General features: G+C 46.1%; 1 protein-coding gene across 3 annotated transcripts in view; it reads left to right on the top strand.

Annotated features, from left to right (window-relative positions):
• The first annotated feature begins 209 nt into the window (after nucleotides 1-209).
• dcc (DCC netrin 1 receptor) overlaps nucleotides 210-18,102 on the top strand; it is a 93,094-nt gene continuing 75,201 nt past the window's right edge. For all 3 annotated transcript variants that reach the window (XM_086134968.1, XM_086134967.1, XM_086134966.1), the window contains exon 1: nucleotides 210-869. In XM_086134968.1, coding sequence (XP_085991094.1) covers nucleotides 755-869 — 115 coding nt within the window. In that variant the 5' untranslated portion in view covers nucleotides 210-754. The remainder of the gene's footprint in view (nucleotides 870-18,102) is intronic.

Here is an 18,102-nt window from a genome sequence, read left to right as displayed (position 1 = left end):
ATTCCCGCTGTGACCAGAGAGGGCAGGCGAGTTCAGCTAATCTTTTCCCCGCTCTTGCGCCTTCTCGGCTTGGGCTTCCAGCTGCTTCGCTCCCGCCGGGTTGCCTCTCTGCTTCAACTCCAGGCTTTACCTCCACCCACGGTGGATCAATGGCTGCGTGTCGGTTCTAGGTCTCTCTACACCCCGCCTCCGCCCCCCACCCCCAACGCCCTCCTCTTTGGCAATCAGAGAGAGAGAGCGTGCGAGAGAGAGAGCGGGTGTCGGACACCCTCCCTCCACTTGACGCGTTCTCCATCCGTCCTACCCGGCAGACGGAGCAGACCTCCGGGTAGGCACCGTGGATTTGAACCCCTTTTTTCCACCGCGACTGAAGTGGGAGCCCGCCGCCTCGCGCCGGAAGGAGCCATGGAGACTCGGCCGTCATAGTTTGCCGGAACTTATCGCCTTTCTTTCCATCGAGAGGAAATTCGCGAGCTGCACATCTGCTCGGGATTGCTATTTTGTTTTCGGGGAGCCCAGCCCGACCGGTTGTGGGTTCGTTTCGGAGGAGACGAGGGGTTCTTTTCGTCCTCTCTCTTGCTCTGCCCCCCACCCCCACCCCCACCCGCCCAACTCAACGTCCCGTGCTTCCCTTTGGCACGTTTCTATGTTCGAGTGGCAATTAGATCCCGTGGAGGATTTTCGAGATTGCGAAATTTGAGCTTCGGGTGTCCCTGCTGTTCACCGGGGCTCAGACGGACTGGCTCAGGACACCATGGAACTGGTTTTGTTTGGATGTTACGGAGATGTTTGCGAGATGCTGAGGAAGACGAGGGGACTCAACCTGCTGTTGCTCTGCTGTCTATTAGCCGCTCACAACTCTGCACACGGTGAGTGGTGCTGGCGCTGGTGGGGGGGGGTGGGTGCGGAAGAAATAAAGGATATGCGCGAGACAGTGAATGCTCCAAAGCAAACGAATCTCGGCGCTGGCAATGTTCCAATGATGAGTGGACCCGGCACCCACTTTTTGGGTTCACTCTTTTAGAGCGGGCCAGATTCAGAATGATGTGTTTCACATTCGAGTGGACCTTTACTGATCCAGACCATGAGCCAGGCTTTGATTGGATTCTGCAGAAGGTGCAGCGTCATCCAATTTGAGACTATTTTTAGCCCCTTCATTGGGTTCTAACCACATTCAAGTGCATGTGACCAGAGTTTTATTCAGGATTCATGTTTTGGCTCACTTAGCCTACTCACAGTTTTCGCCAGAATTGTTTTGGGGGAAGCTCTTGATGATTCTTTAAAATTGTCCATGCCAAATGTGTGAACGAAACGTCTGTTTTCAGCAGGTCTTTGCACATCACGCATTTTTCCCTGCGATTCACCCCTCAGCTGCCATGACACCCCCGCCCCAAACGGGCTTCGAGTGCCGAGTTTTGTTGTTCACAGATTGAAAATCAACAGTTATCAACACGATGGGCCTGCTGCAACACACGATGCTCAGGATTTGCCAGAGCTCTTTGGAGCTCTTTTTGCTCACTCGCTGTTGCCGATAGTTCTCCTCTTTGGGATTTTCAATTGAAGTTGCAGCAGAGTTGTGTTTTGGAGAAAGATGGGGCTCGGGTTTGGATTTGAATGAGAATGATGCAAGTTCTGAGTTTTTATCACGAATGGCACTAAAATCCGAGCTACCTGTGCTAGATTCTACCTTTGGGCGCTCTGTGATGTGGGATAGTCGTTAATGAAAGCCATTTTAAACTAAAAAGAAAAACAAATCTGTCGTTAGAAGCAAAAGTTTCTCCTTTTCTCACCACCGATGCCATCAAGCTGGTGAGGGGAATCCAACCCGAGGCCCTTCTTGTCTACTCGGTCCAAGTTGCTGTTGTCAATGTCGTGCCATCTGTTTTCTGGGGCTGAATATGAATACCCCGAGTACACCGTCTCTGCCTTTTCGCCAGCATAACACATCACGGGATTTATAGTTTTAAAGAATGACATTAACATGTAAATGGATTTGTCATCTTATCTACATTCTTGTTGATTCTGCAGACTAAACTCGTCAATCATTCCACGCTTGTTCTTAATCATATCGGGTAGTCGACAAATGGATGAGAGTGTCACGTTGAGAGTCTTCTGCTGTCAATTAATTATGCGCAAGCACTTTAAATAAGTTAATTGGTGGTCGGAGGGTACACACACACGCGCACAGAGCTTATCGCTGCACTTCTCTGCGTGCGTGCGTGCGTACCTGGCGGTGATGATCCTTCTGCGGCTCGACTGTGAAATCCTCTGCTGCATATTCTAGTCTGACTGCACTGATGCGTATGAGCTGGACATCGGTAGACGCCGGTTCTCCCTCATTCACGATATGTCCTTACACATGCCGCCGTGCACCAGAGACATGTTGAAATGCAGTCTGGGCCACGATTTACAGGCTGCAGCATACGTCATGGCGTCACAACGCTTTGTTTATGTTGCTATCCTCTCAATGCATCCGCTCTGCAAATTATCCGAGCGCATTCGGTCATCTGAAACCGAGGGGAAGGAATGATCATGGCAAACCGGCCGGCGTTCACTTGGCACCTTTCTACTTTCAAAATACTCAAATGCCGCCTGGCGATACGGACCGAGATCGGCGGGGTGAACCGGGAGCGTCGCCCATCCTCCAGTCGCTCGATACGGCGCAATGGGCGCGCCTTCCGGCATTCGGGGACCTGTCCAGGTTTCAGTTTTCGGATCCGTTGTGAACCAAGCGGGCGTATGCCTTCACGTATGAGTTCATCTGCTTTTCATTCCTCACTCTCAGAAACGGACCCCCATCAGAGGCGTCAACAAATCGCATCTCGGTCCGTTTCACACTTGATTGCAGCCTTTATTCAGCAATACAGTTGTCCTGGGTACGTCTGTCCCCAAAGTGGGCTTCATTTTGTTGTTGTTGTTGTTCTGGCTCCTACTTGTTGCTTACTTATTGAAATTTGAGTGGCTCCGTCGACTTTTTGGAGGGGATTTAGCTCGTTTGAGCTGCTGATTTCATCCAAACATTTGATCATCACTCCAATACGGAGGATGTTGTGCCGAGTCCGATTTTAGGACCGATGCTTGTTCGGGATGTGACTTTTTCTTGGTTGGCAGCTCTGCGCAGACCAGTTTGCTTTCAGTTTGCTACCGTAGCGGCGCTTCGAGCAGAAACCGAACAATCTGATCATCTCCAATCATCGTCCCTCCTTCTCCCAGTGAGGCTGAGCCTTCCCAATTCATCGTTAAACTTGACGAGGGCACTGCGTACTCGGCGGAGCAAAGAGCCTGTATGTACCATCAGCTTCACGATGTGAACCCTTATGTACAGACGCTTGCGCACTCGGGCCTCCCCTGGACCCGCAGTTGGGTCTTGCACGGTGCTTGAAATGGAAAAAAACAAAAATACATGCCGGTATTCCCCTTGTTGCCAGGTAACTTCGACAGTGATCGACAGCAGATCATTAAGTTCATGAATGAATAAAAACATACCCGATAGACAACAAATAAATAAATAAACAGGCCACACTGTTGCACTCGCGTAGATGACGTTTATTTGTGCAAAGTCCCTCCCGTCCCAACGGTTTGACCAGAAGCCCCCAAAATGACCATTTTCCCTTTTTTCTTCAGGCCTCGACTGGCACGCCGTCATAAAACATTTCGCCGTTCACCCCCCCCCCCCCGCCCCCGCCCCCAGACTTTGAACATGATTGCTTTTTCCATTTCTGAACACGGGAGCGGTCTAATAACTCTTCCTTAGCATACAATAATGCTTCATTAAGGGTGATCGCCGGAGTCAAAAAACTACGAACGCCGCCGCGAAAACATCATCAAACTGTGACGCAGCCAAAGTGCAATCGGATCAGGACTGATCTTCAAGCGAAACGTCCCGCGCCGTCTTCATGTCAACGATGAGCCGTCGGGTACACGGCGGCCTTCGCAAACTTAAGAGATGCCGATGCCTCGCCCCCGCCCAGCTATCCGTCCATGCGCTGAGAGAGGCGGAGAGACTTTGGAGTCTTTCCGCACACCGCGTGAGCTGCCGCCGAGCGGGCCGCTGTAACGAATGACGTGCGGGGCCACCGAGGGCCGGGAGGTTGATTGCTGGGCCAAATGAAAAAGAGCGGCGATGTAATCGGCACCAGACGAGAGGGAGAGAGAGAGATGAATCGTACGCTAAAGCCGAAATGACATGGTAGCTGATGCTCAGCTGAGTTTAATTCAGTCCTTCACTCTGCTGGTGGACACAAAGTCATTTACCACCTTACGATTTTAATTTGAGTGCGATTATGAGCGCTGCACAGCTTCGTCATTAGTCAGTGATCAACTAAATGCAAGAGAACAAAAAAAAAAAAAAAAGCAAAGTGAGACAAATTATATGCTCTGTTTGACATTGCTAAACGGGTTGTTTTGTCCTTTTTAAAAAAAAAAAATCTGTTTCATTTACAGTGAATGTGGTTCTTTGATTATCAACCTGTATATTATTTATATAAATCTATATATTTATGGACAACCCACGTAGTCAGCTCTGCTGTTCATCCCACAAATGCTTACAAACATTTTAAAATGAGGGGAAACAAATAAGAATTATTGCTACAACAAAGAGACAATCTACCAAAAGGACTTTCCTTGTATTTGTATGAATCGGTTTGAGGCAATCGTGAACGTTTTACTCATCGTATGGCCAGTTATTGAAGGAGCCTTTTACCACGAATTGCATTTCATAAGTTATTATGAATCCGTGTTCGTTTATTTACTCCCTGAAACATCAGGGCCAATGCGTGCTCCTCACCACACGTTCCATTTTCTGCCAGCCAAAAGCTGTTCCCTTCCCAATTCCGCCTGAGACGGAGTGCTATCAAGTCAACGGAAATTGGAACACGTCTTCTGTTCCCGCACTCCTTTTCTCTTCTCCTTGCCAAGTTTTCAGAACAAAAAAAAAAAAAAAGAAGATAAAAACGTCGCAGAAAAGCCAAAGAGAGACACAAAACTCAGACACCGAGTTAAATCCTTTGATTCTGGCTGAAATGAGGTCTCCTGACAAACGATGCGGCAGAGATCAACTCGCGGGGTGATGCCATTCAGGTACGAAGGTGCGCTGGCGGGGTGACAGGCCGATGACAATTGTTTCAACTTTGGGGAGCAATGTAGTCGATTTTAAAATAGTCCAACTTTTGCGGCGTTCAACTCATCTGAGAAGCGTTTTCAACTTTTGTGCAACTTAAACGATCACCGCTGATAATGTCGAAGCGTTAGTCTGTCATCAAGAAGGGGGCATCCCGCCCAACGGATCGACAGGAAATGGAAAGATCTCTGTCTGAAGTTACTTCCCTACATTTTGACTCTCCCCTCCACAGACGGCGAGCAGGTAGAAGTGTGTAGAAGGAGTGTTTGGTCCTCTCATCTTTGGTGGCTTTTGCTTTTACATCGAGCGTATTTTCACGAGCGTAAGGCGCACTTCAATTTTCGCCCAAATGGACGGGGGCGCCCAATAATTGGGGTCGCCTTGCGTTTGCGCCCAGTTGCAAAATCTGTAAATGCCGCCTGATTGACGGTTGTCGTGCCGACACGCTGTGCGTTGTGCAAAACAACACCCCGAAAACGACACACTCCCGATGTATGTGTGTGTGTATGGACTGTATATCTTCAAATGAACTTCATCTAGTCTCTTTATTATTCTTATGGCTCAATGAATGGGGGGGGGGGGGAACCCACTTGTGAGTAATTTACATCAAAAACGAATTTTGCGAAGCATTAACGTTTCATTTGCGCTTTGTGCTCTCAGCCGTCTATATTTAACATCAGCGACTTGGCTCTGACACTCATCCATTATTCATGGCGGAAAACCTGCATCGCCTGCCGGAGAAGCGGCACAGCACCTTTAATTCCTTCTCATTAGTAGCTCGACAGGCTTTTATATGAATTATTCCCCCTGGCTGAAGTGATTTTTGTTTTCTGCGCCGAAACAAAGAAAACATGTATTTTGGGTTTCCGCGGAGAGAGTGAGTATGAAGTACAAATCTCGTGCTTGGCTGACATTTTTGCTTTACGAGAACACAAACGAGGACATTTTCCATTTGCTGTTTCATGAGTGTCAACAAACCAATTGCTCACTTCATGCCCCCTACTGTTTCCGGCAAAGTATGTCGGGTCGAGTTCAGTGCAACCGTACAGCACTTGTATCTCAAGCCCGTGCTCTCAAGTCCAAGGAAAAGTCGAAAAAAAAAAATGGTCACGCGGGTCAACTGTATGCCAAGAAAGCGGCGTACGCCGCATCGCTTGAATTCATCGCAGATCTCTTCCGTCGCAGCTACTTGCAAGCGGAGGCCATCCGGGCTTGATCACTCAAACAAAAGTGAGCTGATGACAGCGCGATCCATCTCCGAGGTCGCGGAATGACACCTAGGCCAGCGTAGGTTGGCTGAAATCCAGAAAAGCGTCAAGCCCCTTGAGACCTTTTTACTTCTTGTGCCGCGCTGCTACCCGATGAAATGAATCTCAACAACCGCAAGCGCTTTTGCCTCATAAATATTCATTTTGCAAGCGGTGGCGTCATGCTAGAGAGCAGGGTTTCACCGTCCACCCCCACCCAAGACCCCCCACCCACCGTGAGCGCCCAGCACAGCAGTTTGGATTTATAGCCACTTATAAAGATTAGCGATGCGTCCCGCATGCAGCACACACAGGCTCCTCTTTCTTGGTGTTTCACGCACACATCATCTTACACGCTTATCTCTTGTCGGATGAAAACCTTCCCCGCGATGCGACCCGTGTTCGGATGATTTACTTTTGGGTGATCGAACGTACCCCCACAAACAAAAAAAAGATTTGAACTTGAGAGCAGTGATTAATCTCAATACACATGCGTGTGTTGTTCCCCCCCCCCCTCCCCCCACTGCTCATTGGGAGGCCCCCATTGGGTTGACTTCCTTTTCGGCCATTCTTAATGGCGAACACATGTCGTCGCCGAAGCCGCAAGCGAACCCGACATCTCCCGCATTGCGAGGCCGTCGTGCTAACCGCGGTGCCTGTCATTAACTCATTCACTCCCAAAGACGTTTTTAAACGTCTTTTCAGACTTGGTCCAGAATTGACTGGTACTGAATGAGTTAAAAAAACAAAACAGTATTATCCTCTTAAAGTAAATTAGGTGCATGGTAAAATAACACAGAATTACTGCTAATCACCGCACGAATAGAAATCCGACCAACTAGCGACCTCACGGAAGAAAAAAAAAGTGTTGTTGCCAACTTCTTGAACAAGAACAACAACGAAGCACGTTTGTACGAAGTGCTCGCAAATGGCTCACGGGGCCGTTTTATTGCCGCTTTAAAGGCAATTTTGGAAGCTGTAAACACCAGCAACTCCCCAGCTCCATTAAAAAAAAAAAAAACTGCCATGTGGGACTTGTTGCCCATCCGACAGCGTCGAGTCAATACAGTAAAGTCAGATTTTGCCTTGGCGTTTCTCTTCCGAGAGATCTTTTCAAATCGATCTGATCTCTAATTAAAATGGAATGGCGGGCGAATTTCATTGCACATCTCATCTCTGTCGTGACATCACCGCGTCAATCAGCACGATCCCGTCACTCCTCATCACGATCCGGCGCACGTCACTTGGAGCGCGACCCCTCGGAGAACCGGTCACCGTGTTTAAAAGAGGAACATGGTCAGCGACCCGGAAAACTTTCATGTCTCCATTTGTTTCACGGAAAGCAAACTTCAGAGAAATGTCACAACGGCTTAAGCGGCTGCAATCACGCGGGCGCAGCGGAGGGATGCCGGCAGCCGCATCGCCATGTTTCCTGCATGGAGCGTCCGGTCATGATGTTAATTTGCCGCCCGGAGCGCCGACATCAAACGGCATCGGCGACGGGAGGGGACGCCGCGGTTGCAGGATGACGCGGCGCTGAAATCGCCGCGCTGATTATTTCCGCTGACGGCGGCGCCACTCGGATCGCCATGCGAGTCGTTTGGGAGTTGTCTTCTTTTTGTACAGACGGGATGCGAGAATGTAGATCGGCGGCGGGGGTTCGGGGGGGGGGGGGGTCCCAAACTTTTTCATTCATAGAAATGCAAGGAATGCCGTGGCCACTTTCAAATCCCGCAACTTGAATTCATGAATCGTGCCGAAAATCAGTGATGAACGGACGGGCGTGGTCATTGAAGGCGTTATCTGTTTGTCGGGGCGCGGCGCGGGCAGAAGAGTGCCCCTCTCGGACCTGAACCGCAGATGCTGAGGATTAGTGAACATCACAGACATATGATGTTGGCTACCAAACATTTTAAACAACTTGGCAGCCAACCTCGGACTTGCACAAAACCCCAGCGCGCTTCTTGCTCTTCTTCCGAGCAAGGCTGGAATTTTTGGGGGTTTAATGACTACTGCGAGCTCTTGGGGATGTCTGTGAGACTTGAGGCCGTTAGTCTCTTTCCTTTGATCCGAATCGAGTTTTAAAGGTTGTTTCTCGGCAGTCGCCAACAGCAACCGCCTTCCTCCTCATATCGGCCATGGAAGCCGCGTTGTTGTTGTTGCTTTGGTTTTAATTGGAGCTGCGATTGGCGACTCGGAGGGAACTTTCAGGTGGCCTTGACTGAGAATGTGCTTTTCACCCCCAAATTGGGATTCGCAGACGGGACGAGCCGCAGAAGTGGTTCGGGCGGCGTAGCTCAGGTGGTACACTCGTCTGCGCAAAACTCAAAACTCGAGTCGAAGTATCCTCGCAACACGGCTTTCTGGGCGACAAGATTTTGGTGTCCGAACAACAGTCGTGTGGGCGAGCCGTTGTCATTGCACACGTTTCCAACTCATCTGCATGTGGAACACCTCAACGGAGACGAGGGAAGGAAACGTCTGAATTCCGCCGAACGAAATGTTTATCTTCTGTATAAGGAGCCTTGCGAAGTGTCGAGATCAAATCTGAAGGATAAATGACTCAAGCCGCAGTTTGTGTGCGTGTGTGTTTGCGCGTGCATGCGTGTGTGCGTTAAAAATGCTCGCCCTCATCTCCATGACAATCAACACCCATGATCCCATCTGGCATACACGCGCGCGCACACGCTGACTTCATACAGTGCTGTTAGTCACACGCAGTCAGGGGGTCGTGGCAGATGTTGTGGGACGGAAGAAAAAGCCGAGTAGGAGGTCAGCGCCAGCTTAGCAGATGGGCTTCTTGCCACAAAAGAGGACCACTGCGCTGATTATTCGAGGGACTAAAACACAAGCTTTATTTTCACAAAAGTCATTTGGTAGAGGGAAGAAGACTACTTAGTTTCTCCCCCGCCCCCCCCCTACCCCTATGATCTCCGAATTTGAAATGCTTCCAAACCTCCCCTTCAAATGACACCGTGCGCTCCAGTAATGAGCCGTGTCAATTCACAAATGCCAAACCGCTAACACGCGACACGCGCCGTCTACCCCCCCAAAAAGACTCCGAACTACAATCAATGCTAGCCTGGCCGTGTCTTTGCAGCGAATCAAGTTTTGATGACGGGAGGGCTAATTGCGTTGTGTCATCGCTCTAAAATATTGTCCGTTTCTATTTTACGTCGTCTGTATATTTACATCCAGCCACATGCAGCCAAAATTGTTTGACAGAAACAAAAATTTCAGAAGGCTTTCAATCCCGACTCAGGCTAAGGAGCTTTATTCACTATTGGAACACAAAAGAGGAAACTCTCATTTTCAACGCGTCTTTTCCAAGATTACAGGAACACACACACACACACACACGGTATGCAAATGTGGGAGGTAACTGCACCAGAAACATCTGTTCCGTTTTTTTTTATACACGCTGCCACACCTTCCTTAACACCGCTACCTATTGAGTGTGTGTGCGTGCACGCGCGCGCGTGCCAAGGATTAACTGCTGACTTCACTTTGTTTGCCCGTGCGCGCATGAGGGTGTGCGGATGGTGGGATTAGTTGCCAGCTCGTGTGTGTGTGTCCGCTTGTGTATTACAATAGGGGCGGGATGGCAGCTTTCTAAAAATGCTCTTAAACCTCCGTAACATTTTAATCTCGTGTAAATCATAATTTAATTAGGGAATTTTAATATGAATAAGCGTGCGCACACGTGCGCGTAAGCTTCTGGCCAGCATGTGTGTGCAGAATAAGTTTGTTACTCCGTGCGTGAGATGCGTCCAGTGTCGACGCGTGTTCTTCTGTGTGTGCGTGTGTGTGTGTGTGTTTTCACGGATTTTCAGGAATATGGGATGAAGCAGTGAATTGTACTTTGGGGATTGGAAATGGGGGTGGGGGGGGGGGGGGGTACTCGATTTTAAAAACCCGGCAGGATAGCAGACTCTCATCAGACTGCACAGTCTGACCCTTGATCCCTTTGGAGATTCTCTAACCATCTGCACTTGACATATGTTCCACATTTGCCTTCATGATATCTGACAATCATGTTGTACAGCAGACTATGGCACGCTATATTTTACAGCTATGGCTACTTTGTGTATTTTTCGGTGCAAGAGCGCATTTCTCCGCACGCCAATCGTCGTATGGTGTTTGTTGAGGGTTGGTGGAACTCCAAGGAGAGCAGCGGGGGGGGGGGGGGGGGGGGGTTCGATCCTCACAAAGCCCAGCAGGACAGCAGGTTACTCGGCGCAGTAAGTGTGCCAAGCCCTTAAATCCTCTGGAGGGTCTCGTGGCCATCTGCACCTGCGGTTTGGAAAGGTTGGACGTTGACTGGCGGAAGAAATGAAACTTGAACAAAGAATCCACACATTCCCTTTGTTGTGGACATTGAATTTGAATTTGAATTTTCGCGGCCGATTCATTTGTGTCCAATTTCTTCTCGGGTTTGACCAACGGCTTTACGGCGTGTCTGAAAGGCGGGTTGCATATAGCGAGTAGTAGCGCATTTAGTGCCAGTGTAACAGGTTACAACACACTATTAATTTCACCAAAGCACTTCTATTATTGTTGTGCCCCCCCCCCCCATCCCTCACGGGTGGTCCCCCCCCCCATCCCTCTCCTCCAAGAGCCACGCCAATTGGAAAAATAAAACTTGGCGTTACGGCGAATGGGTCGCGCTGTGGTCGCGAACACTTTGTTGGCTATGCAAATCAAGTTGATCAAATTCACAGTCGCTGCATTAAACAGAGGAGGAGATTCGCTCCTGAAGGACACTTGAGAAGCCGGGGGGGGGGGGGGGGGTGTTATTTGTGCACATGTTAATGGCGATTCCGTTGTCATTGCTGATGCTAATGTGTGACATGAAAGTCAGGACGTCTCTTGATGCGCGCGCACACACACACACACACACACACACACAGGTACACAAAGGGCCAATAGAATTGAACATTTAAAAGTGACTAAAAGCGACAGAGGAGAGGAGAGGGAACATCAAGAAAATCGAGGTCGTTTTGTGATTTATTTCATTTGTAGATTCCAAACACTTTTTGCGATTATTGTTAATTTTTACTCCTGTACTGGCTCGTTAGTGAGTTGTCATTCACGGTCATCCCTCACTAACCGGTGGTTCACTTTTTGCAGGTTCAGTGGATTTTTTTTTTTAAATTGTACTTCTAGCATGGATTATTCACTAGACCGCAGGATTTTTGATGTGATGAATTTTCCATCGGTAATGTTACTGCCGACTGCAATCAGCACAAACCGGGACGAAAGCATGTAAAATAGCAGAGACCGTCCAAAGTTTGGGCTCATTTGACGCTTAATGAAAGTAGCTTAAGTGTAATGTCCCATTTCAAAGTACAGCCGTTAAATAAGTTCAATCATTGCATATGTATGGGCTGGGAAACATTGTTAGCTAATTGGATATAGCCTAGCGCTGCTAGTTAGAACGAATTGTAATCCATAGCAGTTGATTAGGATCAACGGAGGGTGGAAAAAGCTGCAAGTGCTCTTTCATTCGCTTTATTGAACAACGGTAACAAAATACAGTAAACACAAGTACGCTACATTAGCCGACCCGGCGATGGGACACGCAGAGTCAACTGTATGCGCTCATAAACTCATTATCCAAAAGGCCAAGCACGCCTTTTAAGGTGCGTACATATCAAAGGTCGTGGCTACAACACTGTAGAACAGTTGGTGTCCAAACTATGGCCCCGGGGTACTTTACGGCCCACCATCCATTTGTCAGCGGCCCGCGATAAGACCAACAAATAAATGCCTGTCCATGACAAGGTTAAGGAGTCTTATCTTACATATTTGCATCTAGCATATTTACTTTCACTGTTTGTTTACTTCCTAACGGTTGGTAAATAAGTGCAACCCACTGTCGGTAGCTTCAAACTAACAAAACAAAATGAAAGATCAAGACCAGTTGGGATTTCCTCAATCAATGTTCAGTCCCGTGTGTCCTGCGTTTTCATTGAGCACAGTTGAGACACCGTTTCATTAATTTAGATGCTTACTACCGCGACAGCCCCCGTTGCAGTGCGCGTGTTCCTGGATGCATTTCAGCTGCTCGAAAGTCGCGTGGCCGCAGTTGCGTTCTGGCTGCAGGTTTTGCTTCTTATTTGGCACGCTGAGTTGGCAGAGGGAAGGAACCAAAATAAAGCAGTTAAATGGAAAGTACCCGTCAACCGTGATCAGCATTGATATTTTGCACACACACATTAAAAAGACTGGCAAGTTTTGATCTATTTCACTCGCCCTCTCTCACCAGATTATCATCTACTCTGATTGGATCAAGCTATTATAGAATATGTAGTGCGACCTTTCACGCACATATGCAACCTGTCATTCAAAGCTGGTATCTTTCCATCAAAAATGAAAATTGCTCAAGTTATTCCAATCTATAAAAGTGGAGAAAGACATCGGTTTACAAATTATAGACCAATATCACTACTACCACAATTTTCAAAAATATTAGAAAAACTATTTTCTCGCAGACTTGATAGCTTTATACAAAAGCATGCGCTGTTAAGTGAGAATCAATATGGCTTCAGGGAAAAACGGACCACCTCAATGGCAGTTATGGAGTTTGCGGAAGCAATAGCCACTAATATAGACAACAAAGAATTTACTGTTGGGGTTTTCCTAGATCTAAAAAAAGCTTTTGACACAATAGATCACAGTATATTATTGAAAAAACTAGAAAGATATGGCATTAGAGGTGTAGCTTATAAATGGATAAAAAGTTATTTAGAAAACTGATATCAGTACGTGCAACTCAACAATAAAAAAAACGAATCAACTGAAAATCATTCACGAAGTTCCTCAGGGGTCAGTGCTTGGTCCAAAACTATTCATCTTATATATAAATGATATCTGCAAGGTCTCAAAACAATTTAAATGTGTCCTATTTGCTGATGATACAACTTTCTACTGTTCTGGAATAAATCTGAAACAGCTCCTGACAACCGTAGAAAACGAATTAAACAAATTAAAAAACTGGTTCGACAGAAATAAATTGTCACTTAACCTGAAAAAAAATCGAAGTTAATTGTTTTTGGCACAAGGCCAATCAAACACCAAGCTAAAATTATGGTAAACTCAATTGAGATAGAAAGAGCGTATGAAACCAAGTTTCTCGGATTAGTAATAGACTCAAAACTATGTTGGAAGCCACATATCGATAACGTAAAAAGAAAAATAGCCAAAACCGTAGGGATCCTCTACAAAACCAAGGAAGTGCTAAATAAGAGATCTTTGTACACATTATACACTTCATTATTATTACCATATATGACCTACTGTGTGGAAATATGGGGAAATGCCTGCAAAACAAACACACTCCCTATTCTCAACCTACAAAAAAAAAGCAATTCGAATTATTAATAGATCAAAATATACGGAACCCACAAATCCACTATTTATCAAATTAAATACGATGACATTTAATGACCTGGTTGACTTTAAAACCGCCCAATTAATGTACAAAGCACACAATAACCTGCTCTGCCAAAACATTCAGAAGTTTTTCGAAATGCGAGAAAGCAGCTATGATTTAAGAGGTACCAATTTATTCACAAAACTCAAAACAAGAACAAACATCAAGCAAAGAAGTGTATCTATCAAAGGTGTTAATCTGTGGAATAATCTCGAAACGGACCTGAAAATGAGTAAATCGCTTGCTGAGTTCAAAAACAAATTCAAAAAAATAGTACAAACAACCTACATCAATCAGAGTTAAAATGATAAATTCAAAACATGAAATATAATGATAAATCAGAACTAAGTTGATAAATAGAGAAAGGTATATAAATATCCATTATGAATACAAGAGAAAATTGACACAAGAGTGTCAGGGTGTGGAAGTATATAATCCCGATACAAACCAAAAGTTGTAAAAATATCACGGTTAAGGGTAAAGTATGAGCCTTAATGGAGACTTCTTTCTTCTTACTTTTTTCTTTTCTGATTGATATAAAAATGATTTATTAGATACAATCACATAACGGGGTAGGACTAGATAAGTTTTTTACTTCTTCCTACTCCCTTGAACATAACTGTGTTGAATGAAGATTGATTTCTTTCTTTTTACTTTTTTTATCTACCTTATTTTCTGTCAAATTATTACTGTATATATGTTTTATGTTCAATAAACAAACAAACAAGCTATGGCTACACAAATAAACTCTTGATCTGTAATCACACCCGTGCCTCTTGGCTGCTTCACTTAATTATGCGTGTTTATGCAAATGCAGAGTGTTGATGAGATGGTAACAGATATCGCAGATTGACTCTAATGGATTCAGCGAGACAGAGAATGAAAGGGCTCAGAGGTGAAGGAACCCCTAGCAACAGGCCCACCCATGAAACACTTCTTCTCTAGCCCAAAGAGACTCGTGGGTTTTTTTTTTAATGTAGCCTAGCAGACACGTCATCGCGGTTATGTCCTTTAAACTGACGGGTAACTAATATAGCAGGTATAGTCAGTTGTCTCTGACGCAAAACAAACAGAACCATCAATTCAATGTTTTATGACATTCATGATATCACGGTATTTTGTGCGTTAGGAGTGCGAGACAGAAAAAAAACGAGAATGCGGGCAGATTGACGGAGGAATTAGACTCCGTCTGCACACACAGAAGACGGCCTGATTGCAATCAATAATCTATCAACTGCCGCCTGACAAGACGCATTGATCTCAGGGAAAGCGAGTGCCACGTAAATACACAAAGATGAGTGAGCATGGCGCACGAGGAAGCACGCACCTTTAGATTTCGGTGGATATCGCTTCAACGTGATAAGTCAAGTCCGTCGACCTTTTCACCGTGACGTCGCGCGTCCTTCTGAGACGCGGGGAGACTGCGCTTCCTCCGATAGCATCGCTAAGAAACAACCTGTACGGTCTATTATTGGACCACGGCGGTGCAAAAAGACTCGAATGACGATTGTAGACTTCTTTCTACACCCGCAGCTGAAATGTTTGAAGTGTCAGTCATAAAGATGTGAAGTGAAGTCAATTGCTGCCAAGGTAGTGGAGGTGTAGGGTGTAAAAAAGAATTCTTTTGAATTTTTTTTTTTTACTTGAGTGCTCAGTGCAAGGTGCCCAGGTCACTTGAATACGAAACGATGGAGTCGACCACAACATTCAACAGTTGGATAGAATTTCATTTCTAGCTCGTTTTGAACACGTTTATTTGAGGCCTCTCATGCACAAAGTTTCCGAGAACCGCCCATACGCATCTGCTTTACTGTGGCACGTGCACATATGCCTTGATGTGTCAAGGTCGGAGCGTAGCTGTTGTCTCATCTCGGGAGGCTCCGTTCTGTTGGCACCATTTTGTGCGGATCTGACGGAATTACGCAAAGCGCCGCAGCTTCGGCCAAGCGACCGGAGCCCGAAGTGTTTGTTCTGTGTAAGCGAGAAATGTTGACCGAGACGACCGGACGGAAGAACGAAACGGAGCGCACAAAAATGTGGCCGACTTTAAGGCCGCATAAATAGTTTCATCGTGCCTTTTGAAAGTACTTCACGCGCCATCGTCTTCTTAGCTTCTCCATTGAGCACAACACAAGCAAAGTTTATTTTTTTTAAATATTGGGAAATTTCACAGTTGGGACCACCAAACCGTTAATGCGCTTTAATTACGAGTCGCTTCCATCTGGAGTCACTCCAGCTCGTCCTGTGGAGTTTCCGTCCTGATCCAAGATGCCTGGACGGCCCCTCCATATGTTGACAGGATGCTTTGAGCTGGCTTGTTAGCCCATGCTGTCAAAAAAAAACAAAAACAACCCAACTCAAGGTCAGGCAACGGCTCGTTAGAGACCTGAACAGAAAGACGGATCTTTAATGAAGGCGACCATGTTAACGAGACCCGCGAGAGCTCCTTAAACTGTGTTCAGTTGTGGTCGGAGCAACCGAGATGGAACATTCTCCTTCATGAAAAATTTTACCCTTACCGAAGATCCAGGATGATGTATGAAAGCCAGCAACGAGAGTCGTGGGGCTAGGAGGGGAAGTTATTGTTTGGTGGGATAAGCACAAAACAATGCTTTGGAGGAATGCACGGGGTGGTGCTCATTCAACAACAACAAAAATATCACTCAAGTTTCTCATGTGGGTTTCGCACGTCTATTTGGCAATTCAGGGTTGAACCAAGCAAGTTTGAGTCGGTGTGTGTTTCTCAAGACAAATCACGTTGATTTGTGGCATCCTATATCACTCTGTTTAATTAAATACACACACGCACACATCACGCAAATAAAAGGCCACTCTGGAGCCTGACCTTTCCATCCCACTCCAAGTAATGCCCTCTTCTCCTCACTTTGGCTGCTCTTTCATTGGATTGAGGAGTGATCTATTTTGGGAAATTTGCACTAGAATCAGCGTGTCCAGTCATGAAATAGGGCCATTTAAAAAAAAAAAAAAAATGCACCAAGCTGCTGAGCCGTTTTCAACCTCCTCCTTTATTCTTTTCATTTTCTTCTTTGTTCTTTGAAAAATGACACCATAGATCGAGCACCCCCCCCCCCCCCAAGCCCGTATCCGGATGCCTCAATCAAATCCTCATGCTCCTCTTACTTCACCTCCCTTTTCACCGTCCCATCCTGTCTTCCTTCTCATTCGGACAATATCTTTCTCCCCCCATTGACAAATTTTCCACCGTTACTTCTCCTCTTCTACTTCCCCTTTCACCTCTCTTTGCGCCTTTTTTGTTTTGTTTTGTTTTTCTTTTGCTAGCAAGAGACCAAAATCTAGTGCTTCTGTTCGACTATCCCCCTCCCAGCTTTGCTGTGAAATGAAAGATTACAGGCAGACGAGTCATTATTTTCGGTGATGGCAGCCATATATCACTGAATATTGCACCAGAGAGAGGGAGAGAGAGAGATGAGGGTGGGTGGGTCAAGACTAAACCGGAATGAAGAGACTCTCGTATTTTCCTTTTTCAACATCTTTTTTCCCCCCCATTCTGTTTCTGCGAGGGTCTCGTCTCTTCCTTTGAACCAGTCTGTGTGAAATGAACGGTGGCTACCAAGGTTGTTATCAGACTCATTGTGTGTTTGTGGCAAGAGAACACAGAACAAAAGAAAGCGCAAGTGCAAACGTTTGTGCTTTAGCCAGTAACATAAGCGAAGCAACGGAATATAAAAGTAATCGAACTTGTTTACGTTCAATTACTTCCAGGTATTCCTACGCCAAATATACTAGTGATGACAAAATAAACATCGATTAAATATATATATATATTTTCAATACATTCACAATACGGTACCGTTGGAGTATTAGCAAGTTTGCTACGGCTAATTTTAGCTGGTATAAGTGGTCTGTAAGTGTGTCTTGACATAAAAAGTTAAGTGCTTCGATAATGACTGCAATTTCACAGCTGGAAGACATAAATTGCTCGAGTTGAGGCCATGCTAGCAACTAGCGGTGCTGTGAGTTTCATAACTCCCATTTTTTACTCGGTATACTGTAGTTTAATGACATGTTGTTTTCTGTACGTGAAACGGAATATAGTTACACGACGCCGTTTCATGTGTTGAGTCACTCTCCAAGCCCGAGAGATGCACGCAATATCCATCCATCCATCCATCCATTTTGTAATTTGAAAAAAATATCTCAAGAGTAGGTTTCTGTTTTTCTGTTCGAAAATGACGGTGTCACACTATTCTCATGGCTCAAGCTCCCGTGGCTCAAGCTTTTCAACCATTTTATCGATGTATTCAAGTTTTCTAGCATCC

The sequence above is a fragment of the Hippocampus guttulatus genome, chromosome 17, assembly GCF_054856545.1.
Source record: "Hippocampus guttulatus isolate MCC_2025c chromosome 17, RoL_Hgut_1.0, whole genome shotgun sequence".
NCBI classification, from domain to species: Eukaryota; Metazoa; Chordata; class Actinopteri; order Syngnathiformes; family Syngnathidae; genus Hippocampus; species Hippocampus guttulatus.
The sequence above is the reverse complement of the archived record's forward strand: the minus strand, read 5'-3'. Positions and strand labels throughout refer to the sequence as shown.